The following is a 23610-nucleotide window of genomic DNA, read 5'->3' on the forward strand; positions in this document are numbered from 1 at the left end:
TATGAGTAGTTAAAACACCCGGGGGGCACCTGGGTGGCTCAGTCAGTTAAGCATCTGCCTTTGGTTCAGGTCATGATCTTGGGGTCCTGGGATCAAGCCCCTCATCAGGCTTTCTGCTCAGTGGGAAGCGGCGCTTCTCCTCCTCCTTCTCTGGTTTCTCTAACTCCCTCTCTGTCAAATAAGTCAAATCTTTTAAAGAAAGAAAGAATGAACGAACAAACAACCAGGGATGAAATTCAAATGTGAGTTGGTACTACGGTGCCTGATGGGCATTTTGAGTGGAGGAGCCAAGTGGCAGGTGGATATTTGGGCAGAGGTGGAAGGCTCAGCTTGTTTAGTAATCTGCATGGCCACATCCAGGCACACGCGCTGAACATCCAAACTGTATGAGTTGTGAATTGACTTCTTGAATGTCCTTGCATAACTAACAGCGTGTGGGGAGGGAGAAGGGTATGCTTTTGTGGCTTTTGGTTATAATTCTTCAGAACCTACACTCAGCCAGTGATCTAAATGTTGGGGTAGGATTGGCTACCCATTTCTGTCTGAATGTTCTTACGAGGTTCTCAATACATTGTCCCTTCCTGGGACTATCTGGGAGCCCTCTAATGAAAGTAGAGCGGTTCCTGCCTGTTACGGAGGAGTTCCCTGGGTGTTGGTAGAAAAAACTTGGCCCCTCTTTCCCTCTGAGTTTATTCTCTGATGCCGGCACATGCCTTTGGGAGAAGAGAAGTTGAGGTAAAGCTTGAGAACAAGTTAGTTTTGTTCCAGAAATCACTGCCTGAAGAGCCAGTTTGTTCCCATGTGAGCAGTAGGAACAAGCTGTGTCCCCAAGGTCAGAAGTAGGTATGACCCACTTTTCATTGTGAACAAGTGTTTTGCAAATGGGTTCCTTCTACAGGTCAGTACAGTCTGTTGTATGTCATTAAAACTGAGTGAGAATGGGGAGGAATTTATATGTGTTCAGTGAATATTTTACTGAGCCTCTGCTTTACTGAGGAAGAATACAGTTCTGAAAGCTTCAGGTAGATTTCCTCTCTCAGGGACTCATTTAAAAGTCATTTAAAAAGTCCTCCTGGAAGATACTGGAAAAAGCAGCTACTGTCTAGCGCAGGTTATGCCTTTGTTTATTTACATAAAGAGATAATGAGATTTGTGTGTGAATCTACAGTTGTTTTTCCTCCTGTTGGTCACTAAGCAATGGAAAGGATGACGATACTGAGATTTTGAGAGGTTCCCCTCAGGGTAAAGAAGTGACCTTGAAATGCCAGGAAAGGACACTGCTTGGGGTGGGTACGTAGTGTTTTGGGCACTTGATTTCTCTTCTTTTCTGCCCCCCTCCCTTAAGATTTTATTTATTTGTCAGAGAGGGGAAAAAAGAGAGAGCCCACAGGTGGGGGTGGGGCAGTAGGCAGAGGGAGAAGCAGACTCCCCCCCCCCCCACCCACCAGCAAGGAGCCTGACCTGGGGCTCAGTTACCAGGACTGTGGGATCGTGCCTGAGCCAAAGGTAGATGCTTAACCAACTGAGCAGTCCAGGCATTCCCAGACACTTGATTTCTTCTTGCAGTTGGCCAAAATATTAATGGAGTAAATAGCCCAGCCACATAATTTTTATGTTGCCACTTAATAGCTTTTATATTAAAGAATCCAGCAGATGGTATGAAGACTGATTTCTATTTTTAATATGAATACTGGAGAAGGAAGGAGGAACATAGTCAATTATAATAAAATTGGGGGGGAGCAGTAAGTTGTGTTAACATACACATATAATTGGTGGCATGCCACCCCACCCTCCTTTTAAAAATCACTTAATCCATTTAAGCCAAAATACAGAATGAACATAGGGTAAGTAGAGATTTTTTATTTTTTTTACAGGGAACTTTTTTTTTTTTTTTTTTAAGATTTTATTTATTTATTTGACAGAGCTACAAGTAGAGAGGGGTGGGGAAGCAGGCTCACCAGTGAGCAGAGTCTGATGTGGGACCCTGGGATCATAACCTGAGCCGAAGGCAGAGGCTTTAACCCATTTGAGCCACCCAGGTGCCCCTACAGGGAACTTTTAAATCGCAAGTTTGATTTGGAAGTCATTGGTCTTTTAAGCTGTTAATTTATTTTTCGTAGTACTACTAAATAAGTCATTTGGGAGCTTTTAAATATTGCTTGCTTGTACTGGCAAATTGACAGATCCAAGAAATAGAGTATATATTCTGTAAATAGGCTTTATGTTTTGTTAATAAGTTAAGAAGACATTAAACTAAGAGGTGATAAAGGCATAGATTTAATAGGTTTAAATTATGATAGCAAACACCAGAATAAAAACCTAACTGAGATAAAGTATTCTTACATGAAAAGGAACGGGACCAGTATTTAAAAAAAAAAAAAAAAAAGATACCCAAACTGAAGGTAGATATAGATTAAGACACAAAAGCATTCTAAGATGAGAAGTGATACAGGAGGGGTGCCTGGGTGGCTCAGTGGGTTAAAGCCTCTGCCTTCAGCTCGGGTCATGATCCCAGGGTCCTGGGATCGAGTCCCACATCGGGCTCTCTGCTCAGTGGGGAGCCTGCTTCCCCCTCTCTCTCTCTGCCTACTGCTCTGCCTACTTGTGATCTCTGTCTGTCAAATAAGTAAAATCTTAAAAAAAAAAAAAAAAAGTGATACAGGAAACTTGTGAACTTAAGTGCATTTTTTTCAAATTTTAAAGTAATCTCTGCATCCAACACTGGGCTCAAACTCACAAGCCCGAGATCAAGAATCTCATGCTTTTCTGACTGAGCCAGTCAGGAGCCCCAAGAATTTGTGCATATTATTAAATGGAGAATAACTGGGGCACCTGGATGGCTTAGTTTGTTAATAAGCACCTGACTCTTGATCTTGGTGGTTTTGAACCCAGCATAGAGCCTGCTTTTAAAAAAAAAAAAAAAAAAACTACTAGAAAATGGGATACAGAAATAGTTACTCTGAGAAGACCACAGTAGTTAAGTACCAACTTTTGGGAAGGAAGGCATGAACAGGTGAAGGAATGAAAGCAGTGCAGGCATCTTCCAAAGGGACAGTCCAGTTACTTAATGCAAACATAACACAGGTATATTCACCTGAGCAATAGGCCAGTTAAAATGACACCAGAGTACTGTTTTGGGTAAGTAACAAAGTATGTACATCACACTTAATCTTTTTGGGTAGGAGAACATGTTTTGAACAATAATCAGAGCTTTAAATATGGCAGGAACTTGCTTCTCTTACAGGAATCTGCAAGACCATGTCCTTTATCCTGAAGGTGTGGATCGCACCAGTGTAAATGGTCAGCAATAGGAGGTGGGGTTTTTTAGCCCCTTAAATTCATAAAATGTTTATGGCCACATTATAAAGCAGTGTTAACTGTAATTAGCAGAACCTGAAGTTGCTTTAAGAAAAATTACTTAAAACAAGTAAACCATGCATAAAAGATTATGTGAGGGAGTAGAAATAGGCCGAAATATAAATAGTGGTGTTTTACTGATTATGGTGGGACTGAGGCAAAATTTTTCCACCTTTCTTAAGGAAAATTGATAGACCGTGAACTGCATATATTTAAAGCATACTAATATACATTCGACATGTATTTCACACCTGAAAACATCGCCACAGTCAAGGTTAGAAGAAACATGTTCATCACTTTCTAACATTTTCTTAAATTTTTTTTTCCATTATATTTTTATTTATTTATTTGACAGAGATACAGCAAGAGAGGGAACCACAAGCGGGGGGGGGGGGGTGACAAAGGGAGATGCAGAATTCCCACTGAGGAGGGAGCCCGATGCGGGGCTCCCTCCCAGGATCCTGGGATCATGACCTGAGCGGGAGGCAGATGCTTAATGGCTGAGCCACCCAGGCGCCCACATTTTAAATTCTTACCATAATCCTTTATCCTCTTTTTCCATGTCCTCAAGCAACCATTCATGTGCTTTCTGTCATAGTTTAGAATTTTGTTCCATTTTAATCAGGTAGGAGATGAATTTAGCCATAAGTAACAGGCTTTCACTCTCCTCCCAAATACGGTAGCTTAAATAGGTAATGTTTTAATCTCTCCTATTTAAAAAACTTAGTCTGGAGACACTGATAGTCCCTGGAGAATCCTTCCGCTTCACCCCACCATACTGAGGTGTTGATATTCATCCCTTTAGCCACAAATGGCTGCTAGAACTCAAGATAACACATGTATATCCTGGACCACCAGCCTTTTATAGAGATTTCCCAGAAGGCTTGCATAATACTTCTTGTATCCATTGGCCAAAATCCAGTCTTACACATCAGTTGCAGGGGAGTTTTATTTGTTTTTCCTTCGAAGTTTTTGTTTAAATTCTAGTTAGGTAGGGCACCTGGGTGGCTCAGTCAGTTAAGTGTCTGCCTTCACCTCAGGTCATGGTCTCAGGGAATCCCACATCGGGCACCCTGCTCAGCAGGAAGTTTGCTTCTCCCTCTCCCTTTGACCCAACCCCTGCTTGTGCTCTCACTCACTCTGTCTCTCTCAAATGAATAAATAAAAAATCCAGTTAGTTAACATACAAGATAATTACATAATATTAGTTTCCAGTTTAGAATTTAGTGATTCCGTAATGAGTGTGTCCTCCTTAATCCCCATCACCCGTCTAGCCCATTTTCTCAGCCACCTCCCCTCTAGTATCCCTCAGTTTGTTCTCTATAGTTGGGAGTCTGTTTCTTGTTTTTTTGCCTCTCTTTTTTGTGGTCCCCCCACCCCGCCCCCCCTGGCCACATGTTCATTTGTTTTGTGCCTTAAATTCCACATATGAGTGAAAGATACTTGTCTTTCTCTGACTGGCTTATTTCACTTGGCATAATACACTTTAGCTCCGTCCACATAGTTGCAAGTGGCAAGATTACATTTCTTTTTGATGGCGAAGTAATATTCCTGTGTGGGGGAGGGTATCATGTCACATTTTCTTTATCCATTCACCAGTTGATGGACATTTGGGCTTTTCCCATAGTTTGGCTGTTGTTGATAAGGCTGCTATATACCTCAGGGTATGTGTATCCCTTCAGATGAGTGTTTTTCTGTCCTTTAGGTAGATACCTACTAATACAATTGCCAGATCATAGGGTAGTTCTATTTTTAACTTTCTGAGGAACCTCCATACCGTTTTCCAGAGCAGCTGCCACAGTTTGCGTTCCCACCAACAGTGTGGGAGGGTTCCCCTTTCTTCGCATCCTTGCCAACATCTGTTGTTTCCTGTATTGTTAATTTTAGTCACTTGCTGGGGAGTTTTTATCCAAGTTCACTATAGCCTTAAATAAGATAGACCTTTCTGTTACTTTTCATCTGATATTAGTCAAAAGTCAATAGCCATGATAAGGGTAACTAGTCCTTTACTGGACATAAGTTGCTTTCATGGTTAAAAAAGGAAACATTAGCACTCTTCATGTTAAAAGTGATAGATAATACACCATTTAGAACAAAAATTAGGACGACTAAGCCTGATGACTTAGCATATATATATTTTTTAATTTTGTAAATATAAATGTAAGTTCATCTAGACTTTCTGGACTACTTTGGTTCCCCTAACTTCTGTTTTTGTTCAGTCACTGTAATAGACCATGTAACCTGCAGGAACTCCTTGCTGTGATGGAAAGTTGACCATAAGGAATGCGGAGAATGCCTTCTATTTTATTTGAATTTATATAAACTAGCCCAGAAAGTAGATAAGAAAAATCTCAAAATTGTTATTACAAAATAACTGTTACAAATACGAAGAACAAAATGTAATTGCTGCGCTCAAGATCCCAGGTCTCATTAACCATAGGCCTTCTGTTTTCATCAGTAAGAATTAACGGTCCCTGTTTACCAAGGGCACTGAACACATGCACTTTCTGTAAATAATGCCTGAGGTTTGGGTGTCATTCTTTCTACTTTGCAGAGAGAAAACTTTTCTTGAAAGAGATTAAGTAACCCTCCAGAAGTCACACTAACAATGAGTAGAGGACTTGCAGTTTGAACCCACAAATAACAATCAACTCTCATATGGAAGGTAGTTGTGCTCCCACCTACCCCCTTTCTCAGCATTTGCACACAATGCGTACAGATGTGAGATGAAATGGTTGAAGAATTTTAATACATCATGACCTATTTATTATTTTTCCCCTGCTGTCTTAATTGGGATCCTTGGTTGCTGTAGAATGAAAGGAGATGGACAGGTTCAGGTGACTGGGTAGGAGAATATGGGTGAATCAGGCTTCAGGTGTCTAGGAACTTGGACCTTGAAGCCAGCACTCTGTTACTTAGCTCTCCCTCTCTCCATGGTGACCTCATTCTTGCTGTTGAACATGGTTGGCATGCATGGGCATCTCTTCAGTCTTGAACTTTTCCAGAGAGCCATCCTCAGGGAAAGAGTGAGCTTCTTTTCTCCTCTCCTCTTCCCTTTTGGGGTGGAGGGAGAGAGGTTGGAACCCCCATTTGTAAAATTTCAGGGAAGGGCCCTTGACTGGCTTGGCGTCCTTCATTCTTCCTTGGGCACCATGCTTGGATGGCACTGAAGCGTCCTTTGGACCAAATGAATAAGCAAGAACACATCCCAAAAGTAAAGGCCACTGACCAGACCAAATGTGCAGGCAGGTTGACATTCTTACTAACTTTACACCACCTTTAATGAGTATCTGTGACCTTTTACAATAGATCGAACTCGGTACAACTTGAGACTTGTGTGTTTTCATTTTCTTTTACCAGCTTCTGTTTAGAAAAAACTTTTAGGAGTTCCATTCCCTTTCTTCAGCTAACCAGGGATGTTTATCCATTATTAAATTATAAGTGTCAGATGTACAGTTGACTCCGAACCACAGTTCATAAGTTAAACACTGAGAAGATTCACTACTTGTCTGTATTTAGCTTGAGTGGCTTAGTTCTAGAAAAAAACACCCGGAAGTAAATTTTCCCAATTAATTCTACTTAGTTCTGTAAAAAGAATTTACCCTGATGAGGGTCTAGAGTTACCTACAACAAAGGAAGCGTGAACGATGTTTGTAGCATGCCTCATTGGTATTGTAAGGGTGCCCACTCATTCTTGTATTGCTTTTTAAAACATTTTGTGACTTTCACTTTGAGTCTTCCTGGAAGTGTAACATTTCGGCTGCTTTTGTAATTATAGCTTTGCATAAGGTACACTGACCCTGTGGGGCAGGTATCTGTAATCACGATCAAGAATATAGTTGCTCTCCACATAGAGATCCTTGATTTTTCACTTAAGACACCACAGATTGTAATACGCACATTTACTTTATATACACCTAACAAAGGGAAAAGCCTACTGACAGTTTTAAGATGAATCATAGTTTCAAAGATATTAAATGTGATAAAATTACACTTTGTAGAGTGAATGATAGTAGTTCCCATATCTGGTTTTGTGGTTTGTGAGTTCATGGATGACATATGCATTCTGTCATCTTCTGCCTGTCAGGACACTTTTTTCTTTCCCTTTTTTTAGGTTTTTTTTTTTTTTTTTTTTTTTAATTCATTTGACAACGGGGGGCGGGGGAGAGAGAGAGAGAGATGATCAGGCAAGCAGGGGGCGTGGCAGAGGCAGAGGGAGAAGCAGACTAACCACTGAATGGGTTGCCAGATGTGGGGCTCTATCCCAGGACCCCAAGATCATGACCTGAGCTGAAGTCAGAAGCTTAACTGACTGGACCCCCCCAGGCGCCCCTATCAGAACACTTTCAGTACCAATCGTCAGGCCTCCCCAGGTTCCCCTAGCAGACATCATGAATCGAATTCTGTGCTGTTGCCTATGAAACCCAGGCAGCCTCCCCCTCCTCCATACTAAGTAGCCTGCCCTCAGCTGTAATGCACTGATTGGTCTGCCTACATTGAGGCCCTCAGCTTTCAGCTGTTTGATTGGATCTATTAACTTCTAAAAGGCAACCCCCCACCCACCCAAGGCCCATGCTTATTGGGTATTTTTTATTTTCCCTCCTTAATTGCAAATTGTATATTTCTGTTTTTGAAATTTACTTAGCTCTTTTACCTGTCATTTCCCCACCCCACCTGCCTCTCGTTTCCTTCAAATGCCCTGTTTAGATAATGGGAACTAGTTTAGCAGGTCCTGGTCTGCAGATCTTGGAATGCAGTGCTTGACAAGACTGTGTATGATTTGGAAAAGAAAGCTCTATTTTTTGTCTCTGTACATAGGGCTTTTATGACTCTTAACCCTAGGAATGATCCTATCCTTGCACACTTGATCCCTCAAATTACAGAAGGGGCTTTGTACCCCTTCCAGCTGATTGAAAAACGGAAGAAACCGTTCCTATCCTAAAATTCCAGGCCCAAGGGCCTGCTGGGGACCTGGCAGGAAACACAAGGGAGCAAGCCTGGCTAGGAGACATTAAGGGGAGAGGACAGTAGAAAGACGTTTGCTATGTAAACCCACTTACTACACAGAGGGGGTGGTCACTTGCAGTCTCCTCTCAATTCTTGCCCTGCAGGAAGGTAGACCTGTTACTCCTTTTCTTCTGGTTTTTGTGGAGAATTAGTTTAAGTCCTATGGCATTGGTATAAATAGAAAGCATTTGGCTGCTTTTGCTTTCCATTGAGGAAGCTGAGAAATAAATGGGCAAAGGCTTAATTGCCTCGGTCCTGTATTGACTCGGACACCAGCTAGTGCCCAAGAATACCGGCACGTCCAAAGGCAGGGTGTATGGGTTATAGGTTCTCTCCCTCATGACCGACGCTTTCACACTAGTTCCCTGTAGTGCTGGGGCCGCAGCCCTTCAAACCACAAATCCGGACGTTGGGAAAGGGGACTTCCTTCTTCCGTTTGACTTCCTGTTCTTATCAGCAGCAGTTTTTCACCAGAAGCAGAGAGGTTAGGTCCGGCGACTTCCAGAAGGAGCTAGGCATGGCCCCTGGTCCCTACCTGTAACCCCTGCTCTCCTCTCTTTGTTCTCCGGGCCCAGCGGTGGCATCGTCCGTCTGCCATCCTGCGTGTGCCCTTCACCCCGGCAGTTCTCCGTTTCCCGCTCAGCCCTATTTTCTATGTTAAATCACCTCTGTTGAAATGTCTAGTGAGGTTTCCCATCTTCTAAATCAATCCCGACTGCCTGAGACGTTTGAAATCTGCCAAGTCTGTTATGAAACCTCGTACGGCATTCACTGATGGATCAGTCTCATTTTTCTTACCTTTCGGTCATTGGGATATTTGTCTGATTCAGTTTGTTGTCTACTGTTCCCTAGGGCTACTATTACAGTATAAACTGGTGACTTAAACGGTAGGAACTTAATCTCATAGAGTTCCGGGGTTAGAAGACCGAAGTCCGGATGTCAGCTAGGCTGTGCTCTCGGAAGGCTGTAGGGAAGAATCTTGCCCTGCTTTTCCCAAGCTTCTGGTAGTTGCTGGTGATCTGTGGTTTTCCTTGGCTTGTTACCGGCATCACTCCTAACTTCTGCATCTGTCTTCATGTGGTCTTCCTTCTGCGTGCCTGTCTCACTGGCCTTAAGTGGATTTAGGACTCGCTCCAGTCCAGTATGACTTCCTCTTAACTAATCAGCCTGAATGTGGGGGAGACCATATTTAACCCAGTATAGTTACCTCCTCCTTTGATAAATACGGTTATGACTGTAGATGTTAGTAAGTGTAAATTATATAGAGATTGTTCCTGCTACAACCCAGTGGCTATGTACCTAGGCCCCATGTAGTTTGGTATGTAATGACACTTGGGACAGGATAGTAAAGGTGGAACAGAAACATTACGGGACGGCGTCCTTCACAGCTAGCTCAGGAAGAGAAGGCATCCCAGGCCATGGATCATCTGTCTGTGAGCATTCCAGGTTGACCCAAGTGCCACCTCTGATCTTTAAGCCTCACAGGGATTGGGGCAGAGAATGCCTTGAGCAGTTAGCCCATGGCAGCCACGGGTGGTTTGGGGGCAGCTGCAGTGTGGGTGTGACTTTCGTGCCATTGGCGTTTCCTCTTGATAGGATTAAGGGGGTGTCCCCAGTTGTAAGTGACAAAATGAGTCACAACTGTTGAATGGAAAGCATGTTCCTACAAATAAGACTCCTCATGTATTGTTTGATTCCCTTTCTGTGAAATATCCAGGATAGACAGCAGTGTAGAGACCAAGCAGAATACGGTTGCCATGGGGGAGCAGAGGGGAGATGGAGAAAGACTGCCTAACGGGTATGGAAGCTTCCTTTCATTGATGGAAGTGTTCAGAGCTAGATGGTTGTGATGCTTACCCAGTTATGGAATGTGCTAAATGTCAATAATGGTACATTTTATGTTCTACCTATTTTACCAGAATTTACAAGCAAAATGGGTTAAGAAATGTAAGTAGGTCTAGGTACATGACCATACCTGTATGACGGGAGTTAGGTGGGATGATGGAAAAGGATTCTTGTGGTCTTACCTGCAATGTTTCTCAGCTGAGCACTGTTGGTAACCTCGATTTTTTTACTCTCTGAGCTCCTGTGCTGAGCTCCCTCCATGTGTTATCCTGTCTTTTCCTCCTATCGGTCGAGGTTGCAGAAAGCAAGGCACTTGTCTGGAGCCTTCCAAGTAGTAGGACGTGGAACTAGGGTTTGGAACTGGGTTACCTGACTCCTAGGATGACCGTCCAGCCTGCTTTGCCCAAGATGGCCTCAGGTAGATGTGCTCCACAAGCTGAAAACCCTCGGTCCAGGGCGTACTCAGGGTTGGTCACCTGTGAGCAGTTCCTGAACCCACACCAGGCTCCAGACCCTCAGTGCTTCTCTAGGCCCCTCCTGATGTGGGACACACACCCTAAGACCTGTTGCATCATCAGCAGTTTGGAATCCCTGATTTAATACCTCAGTATCTCAAAGAAATCCTTGTGGCTTTTCAAAACACATCATGTAATATTAATGAAAACACTGGGCCTTCTGTCTTGATTAATTTTTTATGAGCAATAATACTTTTGATTAGACTGGCTGATTTACCTAGGGCTGGTGGGACAGAGTGGGGCGTGTGGTGGTGCGGGAGTGGTCTGGCAAGCTGACTGATCTGGCAAGCTGACTGATCAGAGGGCATGGCCTGCATGGTTTCCCTGGCAGTTCGGACAGTATCCCCAGTGTCACTTGGGGTTGGAATGAGCAGTGCTGCTAATGACTTGACAGGAGCATGGTGGCTAACTGCTGGCCTGCGGCTATGACGCACCTTGACCTGAGTGCTGTGCCCACCTGCAGGGTTTCCCCCATGTCGAGGAAGGCCAGAACGTCTGTGGGAAGTGGTTCGTGTGCCGGGCGTGGTAGTACATTTCACATCCAATCCTTGTTCCCACTTTGCGGCTTGGACCCAACTACACTGGTTTCACGGTGTCAGAGTAGCTCCTAATAGGGAGGGCTGACGTTCACCGTGTCGATGTCATTTCCCTCACAAAGAACCCAGCGCTTGCTAGCAGCTCCTTCAGTTACTTTCAGACAGATGCGGAGCTCTCTCTGCAGGCTGCTTTCTGTCCGGAGACGTGGATCAGGCGGTCCCGGGCCTTAGGGAGTTATTAGCTCCTCGGGTTTGAGACAGGCAGACTCAGTGCTTTGCGTGAGGCGTGGAGGTCCTCCTGATGCAATGAGCTTCTTCTTGCTTTTCCAGCTGAGCATCGAGCAGGCCCAGACGGTGGCAGAGCAGGTGGAGATGAAGGCAAAGGTGGTACAGTCGGAGGTCAAAGCTGTGACGGCAAGGCACAAGAAGGCCCTGGAGGAGCGGGAGTGCGAGCTGCTGTGGAAGGTAATGGGTGCTGCTGGCTGGCCAGCAGCTTTTCTGTGAACTGCGGCAAAACGACGAGAATTCTCCTGTCAGATCCCAGATCCCAGCTCGCGGTTTAGAACACTTGGAGGTTTGCCATGAAGTTTGTTGGCAGGAAGATGCAGGAGTCCCTGTAACATTGTGGGTGCCGTCCAAGCGCTTAAGCCACAAGGTTTTTTAGGAGTAGTCAGGTGTCCAAGAACCAGAAGGAGCCTCATGTTTTTTGTCGTGCACACTCGAGGCAGAAGGGGGCGCAGGCGAGACTGTTATGAAAGCAGGCTGCTGGGACGAGTCCCTATTTTTGGTTTCCTGCCTGGTTGCACTTCCTGACCCCTTGCCAGAAACCAGTTTCCCACTAGGGAGGGCAGCAAGCGAATGCCCTTTCTTCTGTTGTAGCAGTAAAGTGCGGAGCAGGCTGATGTGCTGTTGAGATAAGTATCACCTGGAAAGATGACTCTCCCCACCCAAGTCCTCAGCCCAGCTTTTTCTTCTCTGTCTTTACCTGCCCCAGGAAGAGGGGAGACTGTGCCTATGAATGGACCAGTACCTCCAGCCACTTCAACTCTGTATTGCCATTCTCTTAATGCATGAATAAGACCATACACATAGCTCATTAAAAAGGGTGCACTTAGGTGTGTGCATGCTTGTTTTAATCATCTGAACTTTGTGAAGGTAGAGATGGGATCTCAGTGTCTGAAAGCGATCCTCACCAATCACCATGCCCTAAAATGTTCTGGAAGGCTGTGTTGGGTTTTGCGTTGCATTTTCCATTTAGTTAGCACATAACTAATTGCCCTCTGTCTCTGCTGACCTCTCAAAGAAGATGGCTCAGTTGCCTTTTAACGAGAAAAGAATCCTTGGATAGAAAAACTTCTTAAGGACGCCTGGGTGGCTCAGTGGGTTAAGCCTCTGCCTTCAGCTTGGGTCATGATCTCAGGGTCGTGGGATCGAGTCCCGTATCGGGCTCTCTGCTCAGCAGGGAGCCTGCTTCCTCCTCTCTCTCTCTCTCTGCCTGCCTCTCTGCTTACTTGTGATCTCTTTCTGTCAGATTAAAAAAAAAATTTTTTTTTTAATTAAAGAATTTTTAAGATTTAATTCAGCACATACTTCATCCAGGCACCTTTGTGGGCCTGATGTGGTTTCCAGACACTAACATGCCCCCACAGTCTGCCAGGCTTATGCCACCCACGAATGTTAATTATGACTGAGAGGGGCCCACTTTGTGCAACCTGAGAGCTCCCTGGTGAACTCTGCCACAGACTGGCTCTTCTGGATTTGCTGATGAAAAGGCCTTTGTGCAGAGGAGTTACCTTAGGTACCCTCCCTCCTGTGAGGCTGACTCCTATCCTTTCCCTAAAGGCATTTCTCTTGCAGAAGACAGGGAAAGCAAGTTTTTGAGTCTTGGAGATCCATGGGGAAGAAGAGTCAATCTCTTTGTGTAATACATTTTGTTTCTGTTTCATTTCTAAAACTCAGATAACCTCCAAAATATGCATGCTCATTCTGGATATACCTCAGTCATTGTCTATATGTTTTATTACTATACCTACTGACTTTTCTGCCCCTCCCAGCAAAGCCTTCCTGCTCGTCTCTGCCCTCCTACGTCCTCATTACACATCTTTTTTTTCTTGCATTCCCGCTACTGAAGATAGTTGAGTACCAGGGGATCCAGCTGTGGGTATCTAGATGCACTTCCTCATGCTTGTGGCTTAGAGATTTCCAGTGGACTTGGCTACCTTGTGGGATTAGTTGCAGCTGCCTAGTTGAGAAATCCAGACCAAAGCCCAGAGGTTTGACCCAATGAAAAACCAGAGGACAAAGCTTCTTTGATCTGTCTCCACGTGGGGCCCTCTGCACATAACGTGTCCTGCTTCCAGAGTGTACAGATGGAAAAGCATGAATGGGTCCAAAAATCACATCACACGCACACGCACACACGCGTGCCACCAAAATCTGACTGAAATCCGGGCCTCCCCAGTAGTGGAGCTGTATTCTGAAATAGACTTTCTGTGGCATTCTGAGGAGTAGAGCTCTCAGCAGTCCTGGTTCTGTCTACATAATGGCATGAATCAGCTGGGACACTCATTCATCCCCTTCACAAGGGAAATCACTTCGAATTAGAGGACTTTTCTCCATTTAATGCAAAAGAATGGAGAAGTGGCTCTGTTTCATTGGTCACAAAATCCCACCTTCCCAGATTGTGGGTTCAGAGAACCTGAGAAGCAGGATTATTTTAGCAGGTGAGGTCAGAATTCAGGTTTATAGATTACAGCAATTTAGTCTAGAGGGCGCCTCTGGAAACACTACAGGCCAGTGATTCCAAAGACTTACTGTCTCCAAATTTGGGGTGTGTGTGGCCTTTTAGGCTCCCTGTGAAGATAGAAGAGCACAATGGGGTGTGTGGCAGGGCAGGGAGGTACGGGCTGTGATCTTAAACTGGGTTCTCATCGGATCCCTTCACTTTCTTCACACATAGTCGGTCTTCTCCATCCCTCCTTCCCTCCCTTTCTCCCTCTTTCCCTCTCTCTTGGAGAGTAGAGAGTGGGGTGAGGCAGGGCGGTAGAGCAGAGGAGAAATCATTGAAGAGATTGGAGGCCCTGTGGCTACACTGAAAATTCCACCCTTGGGGAGTGCTGCCTGGCCTTGTGCTCTAGTCCCCTGGGAAGTCTGCTGGTGAGGGCGAGGACCGCATCTGTACTAGTCATTACGTACCTCCAGTGTCTGGCATAAAGCAGGTCCTCAGTAAACATTTGTGATATGACTGTTCTTAGTTTTTACATTTTATTTCTAAGTGACAGGAATAATAAAAGAACTCCCTGTATCCTTTCCCCCAGATATACCAATTTACATTTTGCCCTATTTTCATCCTACTCTGATTCAAGGGGAGTAAATTGGCATGTGGGAGACAGGATGCCTCTTAACCCACTAACACTTTTGTGTTTATTTCCTCTGAGCAAAGGCAGTCAGTTCCATCATCCCTGTTACTCAAAAGCAGGAAGTTCAATGCTGACAGCATGCTGGGGTCTAGTCCCTTGGTCCCTAGTTGGTGTGCGCCAGCATAGTCTTTAATGACAGCTGCCCCCAGTCCAGGATCCTGTGCTGAAAGTTGCTGTCCTGTTTGTAGTCATCTTTCGTAATTGGCATCGTTCCTTGGCCTCCCTTTGTCCTTGGATCTTTGCCATTTTTGAAGAGCACGGACCAGTGGTTTCTGTGGGCCCTGTCCTCACCTCAGGGTGTGTCTGAGGGCAACTCCCTCATCTCCTTTATCGTCCTTGTCGCCTGGTATGTTGTTGCTTTTGCTTGCCTCAAAGCCTCCCTCCTGTCTTCCTGCCCACCCCCCCCAGGTGGAGAAGATCCGCCAGGTGAAAGCCAAGTCCCTGTACCTGCAGGTGGAGAAGCTTCGGCAGAGCCTCAACAAGCTGGAGAGCACCATCAGTGCCGTCCAGCAGGTGCTGGAGGAGGGCCGGGCGCTGGATGTCCTGCTGGCCCGGGACCGCATGCTGGCCCAGGTGCAGGAGCTGAAGACCGTGCGCAGCTTCCTGCAGCCCCAGGAAGACGACCGTGTCATGTTCACACCCCCTGACCAGGCCCTGTACCTCGCCATCAAGTCGTTTGGCTTCGTTAGCAGTGGGGCCTTCGCGCCACTCACCAAAGCCACGGGGGATGGCCTCAAGCGTGCCCTCCAGGGTAAGGTGGCCTCCTTCACAGTTATTGGCTACGACCATGATGGGGAGCCTCGCCTCTCTGGGGGCGACCTGATGTCAGCCGTGGTCTTGGGCCCTGATGGCAACCTGTTTGGTGCCGAGGTGAGCGACCAGCAGAACGGGACCTACGTGGTGAGTTACCGGCCGCAGCTGGAGGGCGAGCACCTGGTGTCGGTCACCATGTGCAACCAGCACATCGAGAACAGCCCCTTCAAGGTGGTGGTCAAGTCAGGCCGCAGCTACGTGGGCATCGGGCTCCCAGGCCTGAGCTTTGGCAGCGAGGGCGACAGTGATGGCAAGCTCTGCCGCCCCTGGGGCGTGAGTGTGGACAAGGAGGGCTACATTGTCGTGGCCGACCGCAGCAACAACCGCATCCAGGTGTTCAAGCCATGTGGCACCTTCCACCATAAATTTGGCACCCTGGGCTCCCGGCCCGGGCAGTTCGACCGGCCAGCTGGCGTGGCCTGCGATGCCTCCCGCAGGATCGTGGTGGCCGACAAGGACAATCATCGCATCCAGGTCTTCACGTTTGAGGGCCAGTTCCTGCTCAAGTTCGGCGAGAAGGGAACCAAAAATGGGCAGTTCAACTACCCTTGGGACGTGGCGGTGAATTCTGAGGGCAAGATCCTGGTCTCTGACACCCGCAACCACCGGATCCAGCTGTTCGGGCCAGATGGCGTCTTCCTGAATAAGTACGGCTTCGAGGGGGCTCTCTGGAAGCACTTTGACTCCCCCCGTGGTGTGGCCTTCAACCACGAGGGCCACTTGGTGGTCACGGACTTCAACAACCACCGGCTCCTGGTCATCCACCCTGACTGCCAGTCCGCGCGCTTCCTGGGCTCCGAGGGCACGGGCAATGGGCAGTTCCTGCGCCCACAGGGTGTGGCCGTGGACCAGGAGGGGCGCATCATCGTGGCCGACTCCAGGAACCACCGCGTGCAGATGTTCGAGTCCAATGGCAGCTTCCTGTGCAAGTTTGGCGCCCAGGGCAGTGGCTTTGGGCAGATGGACCGCCCGTCCGGCATCGCGGTCACCCCCGACGGGATGATTGTGGTGGTGGACTTTGGCAACAATCGGATCCTCATCTTCTGATCACGTTCTCTAGGCTTCTGTGTTTGGGCTGTGCGTGCATCTCTCTCTCTCTCTCTCTCTCTCTCTCTGTCCTTTTGAATTTCAAAGAAGAAACAGTCTCAGGGAAATTTCTTTTTTTCTTTTGTTTAAAAAGAACAAGAAGAGTACAACATTGCTTAAGTCCTACCTCATCTTTATTTTTTTACAGATGAATGTACTTATCTTTTCTGCAGGGATTGAGCCTGTGACGTGATAATTTCTATCTACCTCATAAATCTTTACATTTCCTTCTCCAGCAGGCCCTCTGCCCTCCTCCCCACCCTCACTCAGCGGAGTTCACGTTCCCCTCTGACCCGTTGTGGGGCGTGATATGCACAAGCCTGGTGTCTCTGTGGCTGGGGGGGCACTGGGTGTGTGGTGGGGTGTACTCTGTAGATTGAGCCAAGGAAACATGAAAGAACTACTAAGTAAAAACAAAAAACCAAAAAAAAAAAAAACTATAAAATGTGGAAAAATAAGGTTTAAAATGCTGAGTTGTAGAGTATTTGTGTTCTGGAGAATACTGTGTTACGGGATTAGATTGTGTTGTGATCTTGATCTTTTTAAGAAATCTTTTTTTGAAAATTTTTTTTTAATGCTGCAACAGAGAACTTTTCTGTGTTCTCCTTTAATACCTCAGTGTGTTTATCACCCTGTTCAGCATCTTTTTCTTATTCTTAGAAGACGTGGATGTGGATGTGGCTGTGGCTTGCAGGCCAAGAAAAGCAGACTATTCTATTCATGTTTTAGGGTATGTAATCTTTGCTTCTTTTTAAGGGTTGGTGTGCATGTGTGCCTGCGTGCGTGCGTGCGTGTGTGCATGCGTGACTGAGCCGTCTACACCAACATAGTAAAGCTGAGGAGCGTACACCACCACCCAAAGAAACTTTTCTTTCACACTTCGGTTTCTAAAAAATAGATGTAGCTTAGGATTTTCGATTAAAAGTATTCTCAGAAGTTAAGTATTCTTAGCTTGTTATTGTTTATAAAGTTCATTGGAAGGAAGAAGAAAATCAGCCTCATTCTCAGAAAGAGGGTGTCAGACCTGCCCGGCCTGTGGACTTGAGTGTGGGCGGATGTGCATGTGCCGAGGTGGTCCGTAGAGAGCATGAGAAAGCAGCAGACTACCCCCAATGTCTGCGGGAGGGTGGAGGTCAGTCCCTGACCCCAGCTTGAATGTTGTTCTGTCGATAATGTTAGGTGTTTCTTTTTCTAAGAAGAATAGGCCAAGGAATGAACTTTTCCTTTAAAAGCACAATTTTTTTCCTGCTTTGGAAGTTCAGGGAAGTAGAATGTTTGAAAGTCAAATGGATAGGAACAACCCATCCCTACACCCTCTGCTCGGGTCCGTCTTCCAGAGTGGTCTGCTCCCGGGCCATGCAGTAGGACCTCATGGTTAACGTGAATTTACTCCCCAAAGGCCTTTGAATGTAAAAAATTTGTAGACCAAATTGTCCCAACCCAAAATGTGGGATGTAATATCTTTGTTAAACCTCTGTCTCGGTACCAAAGAATGAAAATCGAAGCCAGGCTCCCGCTGCAGAACTGTGGGATGGCGTCCGTCACTTTACAGGGTTGGTTTGCAGTAAGCTGGACTTGGGTACAAAGCCTTGTGCTTCTGGGCATTATCTGTCTTTCAAGTGGAAAGTAGGCAGAGCTGATCTGCTTACGAGAACCTGTGTGGGTCCCTGCATTCCCCCAGGTACTGAAGGAGAACCAAATTCTGGAGGAGCGTGCCTCAGGAGCCAGAGGTGCTCTCAGATGACGGGGGCTACCAGGGAAACCTCTTGTTCAAACAGAAGGACTAACATCAGTTTCTGTTCCTGTATTTTGGAGAAATTCCCCTTGCAGTGGAGATGTAGTTTTAAAGGAACTGGAAGAAGGAACTTGTGGAGCAGTTCATTTTTGTCATCCCAAAAGAAAAGGAGTTGATGGGGGGAGTGAGCAAGTCAATCAAATTGGGTTTTTTGTCCCACCCACCCCCCTTTTTGGGGGGCAGCATTTACCACTTCAGGGTACCCTGTGTCGTCCTTGCTTTAGTTCTGGGGTTTCTGAATGACCAAAATGGGAACAAACTCATTTCATAAAGGAGAACTGCATGCAATACAGGATCCCAAAACTGGAAAGTCGTGTCAGACTGCTCCCTCCCAGCTGCTGTTTTTCAGGGCAAGGAGGCTTCAGGAAATCTTACTTTCTAAGACCACCTTTTCTTTTGCTGAAGCATTTATTTTTTAATTCTTCCCCAGTTCCTATTCAGTGGCCTTTTATTTGCCCCTAGGTTCTATGTTCTTTGGTGAAGACTTTGTGTAATTAAACCATTTTTATTGTTTTTTATTTTGGAAATAACTTGGTGCTGATCTTCCTCCCCTCCACCCCTCAATCCCCACCCACCCCCAGCCACCCAACAAACCACCCTTTAAACACCAAAGACAACTGGTTTTAAATGCTTACAAAATTTTATTGAAGAAATGGATCTTGAAATTTCTTAGAAGCGTTCTCAGAAACCCGGGATGAGTTACTTTGGGTAGTTACTACCTTTGATTCTCCCATCTTCACTCTGATCTGTCCTTCCCAGTGTCCCCCGGATGTGGGGGAATCATGGGACCTGAGTGAGAAATTTTTTTGGTGAATAGCAGTAACATAAAACTGTGTAGTTAGCATTTCTCTGTGGATTTGGTTGCAAAGCCAGGGTTTCCACACTTGACTGAAATGATCGGGTCTTAATTAATAGACTGACCAGTTTGCAGGCTCAAAGCTAGTAGGTCCTCCCCTGAAATGAGTTAAGTGTACGATGCTGCCTCTTTCCTCTCAGTAGTGGTACATCTCCTCACCTTTTCTGCACCCAGAACTGTGCATCACGGCCATTTGAGAAATGTGGTCACACATGGGAAGCTTTTGTTTTTAAAACACTGGCCATCTGTGGCTGCCCATGATTGACTCCTGACCCACAGGGACTGGTGCGAAGCACTTTGGAGTGTGTTTATTGTACGATGTGGAATGCTCCAAATCAAGGAAAGAGGAGAAAAGCCAACATTTGGAACTCTAGTGTGAGTGAGGCTGATGAAAATTGGGGTTTTTAACTGGCTATCTCCTGCCTGTCGAGTGATGCTAGGGTGGGTAGGAATTGGGTGGATGAGGAGGAGAGACTTGAACATGGTGAAAAGAAAAGGTTGTAGGGACTACGAGAGAGGAGTATAAACTGTTTCTGTTAAGTCGATGAGGTATTCAGCCGGTCATTCCTATGTGTGTCTCATCTGGGCAGGTGGCGGGGATGGTGCAGGAAATGAGGTCAGTGTGTGTGTGGAGATGCCAGTTGGATTTGGATATGTAAGTCTGGGTGTTGAGATGGCTAAAGGACATCTAAGTAACCCACAAATAAAAACCACTTTTGGTTGACAGTTAACATTTCAAAAGTGTTAGTCTTAAAAAAAAATTTTCTCTGTAAATTTGTTCACAAGAAGCAATACTGTCTCAAACCTCTGCTCTCTGGTGGCTGGCAATTGGCACGAGAGTTGGCTGGAGCCCAGTGGCCCAGGCAGGATGCAAGTGCACTAATCTTTGATGAATGGATGCCCTTTTAAGTCTAACTTATTTGGGGAAACACCTACAGGGGTACCATAAACAGAATCTAAATTGTGTGTTGGGCCAAAAAAAAGTTGCCAGATTTGAGGCACTTTGTGATGGAGCTATAAGAGAATGGCTTGAGATTGGCTCAGTCTGTTTTATTCTAGTTAAGCCAAAGCTTAATTTGAGGAGGGAAGTCTTTTTAGGCTTGAAGCAGCAGAATACTGTTTCTGTATGTGTCTTCCTCTTTGGAAGATTCTACAGTTGCTGTGTTCTGTTAGGTAGTGAGAGATATGCCAAAGTTCTAGGCTTGTTTTTTCTGTTTAAAAACAAAAATCCAGTGGTGCCAAAAAAGTATGTAGGTATTTATTTAAAACCTCACGAATTTTCCAACAGTCTGGGGCTGTATAAAAGTCAGACTCTCATACTTGGCTCGCACGTGAGGATATCGTAGAGCAAGGACCTCCCGAGGCCTCGCTCTCCCTGGCTTCCTGCGGGCCGGGGGCACAGGACACACACAGTAGCTCCACACCACACCGTTTGCTTTTGTTTCGTTTCTACCTCACTTTTGGCGAGAGTCATCTACCTCATGTTCACATCTGATGGGTCTCTGAAAAGCATAGTGTTAATCCACAGGGGTGTGGGCAGGAGTGGGAAGCCACCTTTAGCTCTAGAAGAAAACATTTTGATAAATCCAGAACTGATTTCTCCCATGAGAAACATTTGATTGATCTTGAAAAAGAAACCTCGAAACCAAATATTCCTGTACTCAGGCAAATGTCATCCTAAATCCCAAGTATTACTTACCAATCTGCCCCCCCCCATAGGAATTATGTTGTTCAGTATTATTGAAACTACTGGTTCATCTGACCTATTTGAGGACTTAACCTGCAAATAAAGACCTTTAGGTCTCTTTCTCTCTTCAAGAGAAAAATATTTTGTATTTTGAATGTCTGCAAATCTACCCTTTTCAGAGCAATTCTAAGGTCTAGTTGTTGGAAACATCAAATATTTGAAGGGAATACGACTCCTTTAGACTTCGTGATTGTATCTGTACCTTTTCTGGACCCAGCAGGATGTTTATCACCAGGCCATTTCGACCATCATTGCTTTACTGAGCGGTGACTGGTGGTGCATGTTGCTCTTTCATTTTGTGTTTAATTTGTTTTCTACCAAAGGTAACATGTTGACGGGTTGTTCTTTTTTTTTTTTTTTTTTTGGTTTTTGTTTTTAATTAAATACTTGATGAAGTTGAAGCACATTACCATGATATACTGTATTGCCTCTCCACCTCTCTTACTCCCCTCGTTTTTGTTTTGTTTTGTTTTGCTTGGAAGAGAGGGTCCTAAGACCACTGTAATGATTGCGGAATTGGTTTAAAATGTCACAGTGAAGCAGTACCTCAGTGATGTCTATTTTTTAAAAACTGATCTTACGGGTTAACAAGCCAGCCTGGTGGGATGTTTTCCATCCATCATTTAACCAGTAATGGTTCTAAAAGTTTTGTGTATCCACATGGTCTTAGACCTCCTTTTAATGATTGTATTAACTTACAAGCTCAGGTAGTATTTTTCTTAAGGCTCTATCTCGGAGCACACTGACTGAATGTTAACGTGTGTAGCAAAGTGTTTACTTTCTTTGAATAACCAGCTCTGGAATAGTTCTTTGTTTCTAGCAGTCTGTGTAGTTTTTCTTCAGAGGAAGATTTTTCACGTTTCTGGGGTGTTCTTGTTTTTAGGGTGGTATGGTTTCTTTCCTCCCCTGCCCCCATTCTTTTCCCCTAAAATCAATGCAGGTGAGAGGGTGGGTGGTGGGTAAGGGATGTTGTTTTTAACTAGCATGTTAGTTATAATTGGGTGGGTGGGTGGGTAGGGGTTTTTTTGTTTTGTTTTTGTTTTTGTTTTTTTAAATCTTGCTTGATACTGTCCATTAGCTGTCATGCCCAGTCAGCAAAATAATTTTTAAGTGTAGAACACATGACTTGTTTATTTTTTGTTTTTTGTTTTTGTTTTGTGGGAAAGGTGAATGCAGAATTGGAGAGATTAACATGGGCATGTTGCCTGATGTTAGGATGACTAAGTTAAGCCTTTAAAAAACTTTTTTAATTTGTCCAAGGCAGACCTCATGTAAGGAATACGCACCACCAGACTAACTCTCCGGGCCACAGAAGCTCCTGCAAGCCCATCTGGGGTGCTGACTGCCTTTTGACACTTTTTAAAATGGGCATTGCAGTGGTGGTGCAGATCCTATCAATTAAGTGAAGAATGGGGGAGCAAAGATTTCCTCCCAAACCTTTAAAGTGGTTTTTTGTTTGGGGTGTGTTTTTCCACCCTCTGAATTTTTACTTTTAAGTCTTAGATGTTATCCTGCAGGCTGCAGGCATGACAGGCAATGAGCAGGTGAAGAACCAATGGGAAGTGTTTGAAAACTCGTGTGTTAGCTAACAAGGCTTCTGAATGTATCACTGTGGTCCACAGAGAAGGCTGGAGAAGGTAGCAAGGAGATGCTGTATCAGCTACTGCAGCCTTAAAATAAAGTTGGTGTCTCTTTGGACTTTAAAATTGTTCCTATGCAGCTTATTTTATTTTTGTTTAATCAAATAAACAAGAGGGTTTTCCATGGAAATCTGCATCTGTGTGATCCTTTAATCCAGAATGAACAAGGATGCATGTATTGTCCTCCACAGAAAGGGGATCTGTGAGGAGGGTGACCTGGAGGTTACGCTCTGGTATGGGCCACATTGGGTCCATGCAGGGTTTTCCAAAAAGGTGAACGCTAGTATTAAAATAGAGGAAATGCTAAGTAGCTTGAATGTTTCCACATCTGGAGTTGTGGAGTCTGGGGGTGTCGGGGATTTGGCAGCCCCAGGTCCATCTTCTGGGGAGTTCAGGAGCAGATGTCCCTGTAGAGGGTCGAGTGTTACAGTCCAGCTCACTGAAGTCCCCTTCTCCGTGGATGCCCCTCCCCTGCGGGTGCAGGTGCTGCCTGGGATGGAGGGGACCAACTTTTGGGGTCTAAACTTGGCCCTGGGGAAAAAGTGAATAGCTTACTCTTTGGCAGGGTACTGTAGATGCCAGGTGGATCAAGACTTCTTTTGAGCACAGCTCACTGGGAGACCTCATCTTTCATTGGAACTAAATGTTCCCCAACTTTGCTCACCTGTTGCCTGTGCCTCTTCTTAAGTAGCCCTGTGGTTGGAGGTGAGCAGTGCACTGGGTTCCAAGGTTCCATGGCTTTCCTCCTGTTCCGTGTCCCTTTCCTGCTGAGATAAGTGTTTATGGGGGTTCTAAGGTCTTACCTGCCAGTACAGGAACCACCTTGTGTAAGTGCCAAACATCAGCACCTGGTGTAGGGAACCGCCGCGCTCTCCTTCACTTGGTCCCATGTTGGCAGTGAGCATTTAAAGTTTTTGTGTACCTTCAGCCTTGAAATCGAGACACACTGTGAGTAGCAGTTTCCTGAAGACTCAAGCTGGGAATGTAACTTACT

At 45.5% G+C, this 23610-nt stretch overlaps 1 protein-coding gene across 1 annotated transcript in view; it reads left to right on the plus strand.

Annotated features, from left to right (window-relative positions):
- The window catches only part of TRIM71 (tripartite motif containing 71), a 65154-nt gene extending 48610 nt beyond the window's left edge, over window positions 1-16544 (plus strand). The window contains exons 3-4 of the mRNA XM_032861303.1: window positions 11591-11725; window positions 15088-16544. Of these exons, the coding sequence (XP_032717194.1) occupies window positions 11591-11725; window positions 15088-16539 (1587 nt within the window). The 3' untranslated portion in view covers window positions 16540-16544. The remainder of the gene's footprint in view (window positions 1-11590; window positions 11726-15087) is intronic.
- The last annotated feature ends 7066 nt before the right edge of the window (window positions 16545-23610 follow it).

The sequence above is a fragment of the Lontra canadensis genome, unplaced genomic scaffold (genome assembly GCF_010015895.1).
Source record: "Lontra canadensis isolate GAN:19392208 unplaced genomic scaffold, GSC_riverotter_1.0 scaffold20, whole genome shotgun sequence".
Classification (NCBI taxonomy): domain Eukaryota; kingdom Metazoa; phylum Chordata; class Mammalia; order Carnivora; family Mustelidae; genus Lontra; species Lontra canadensis.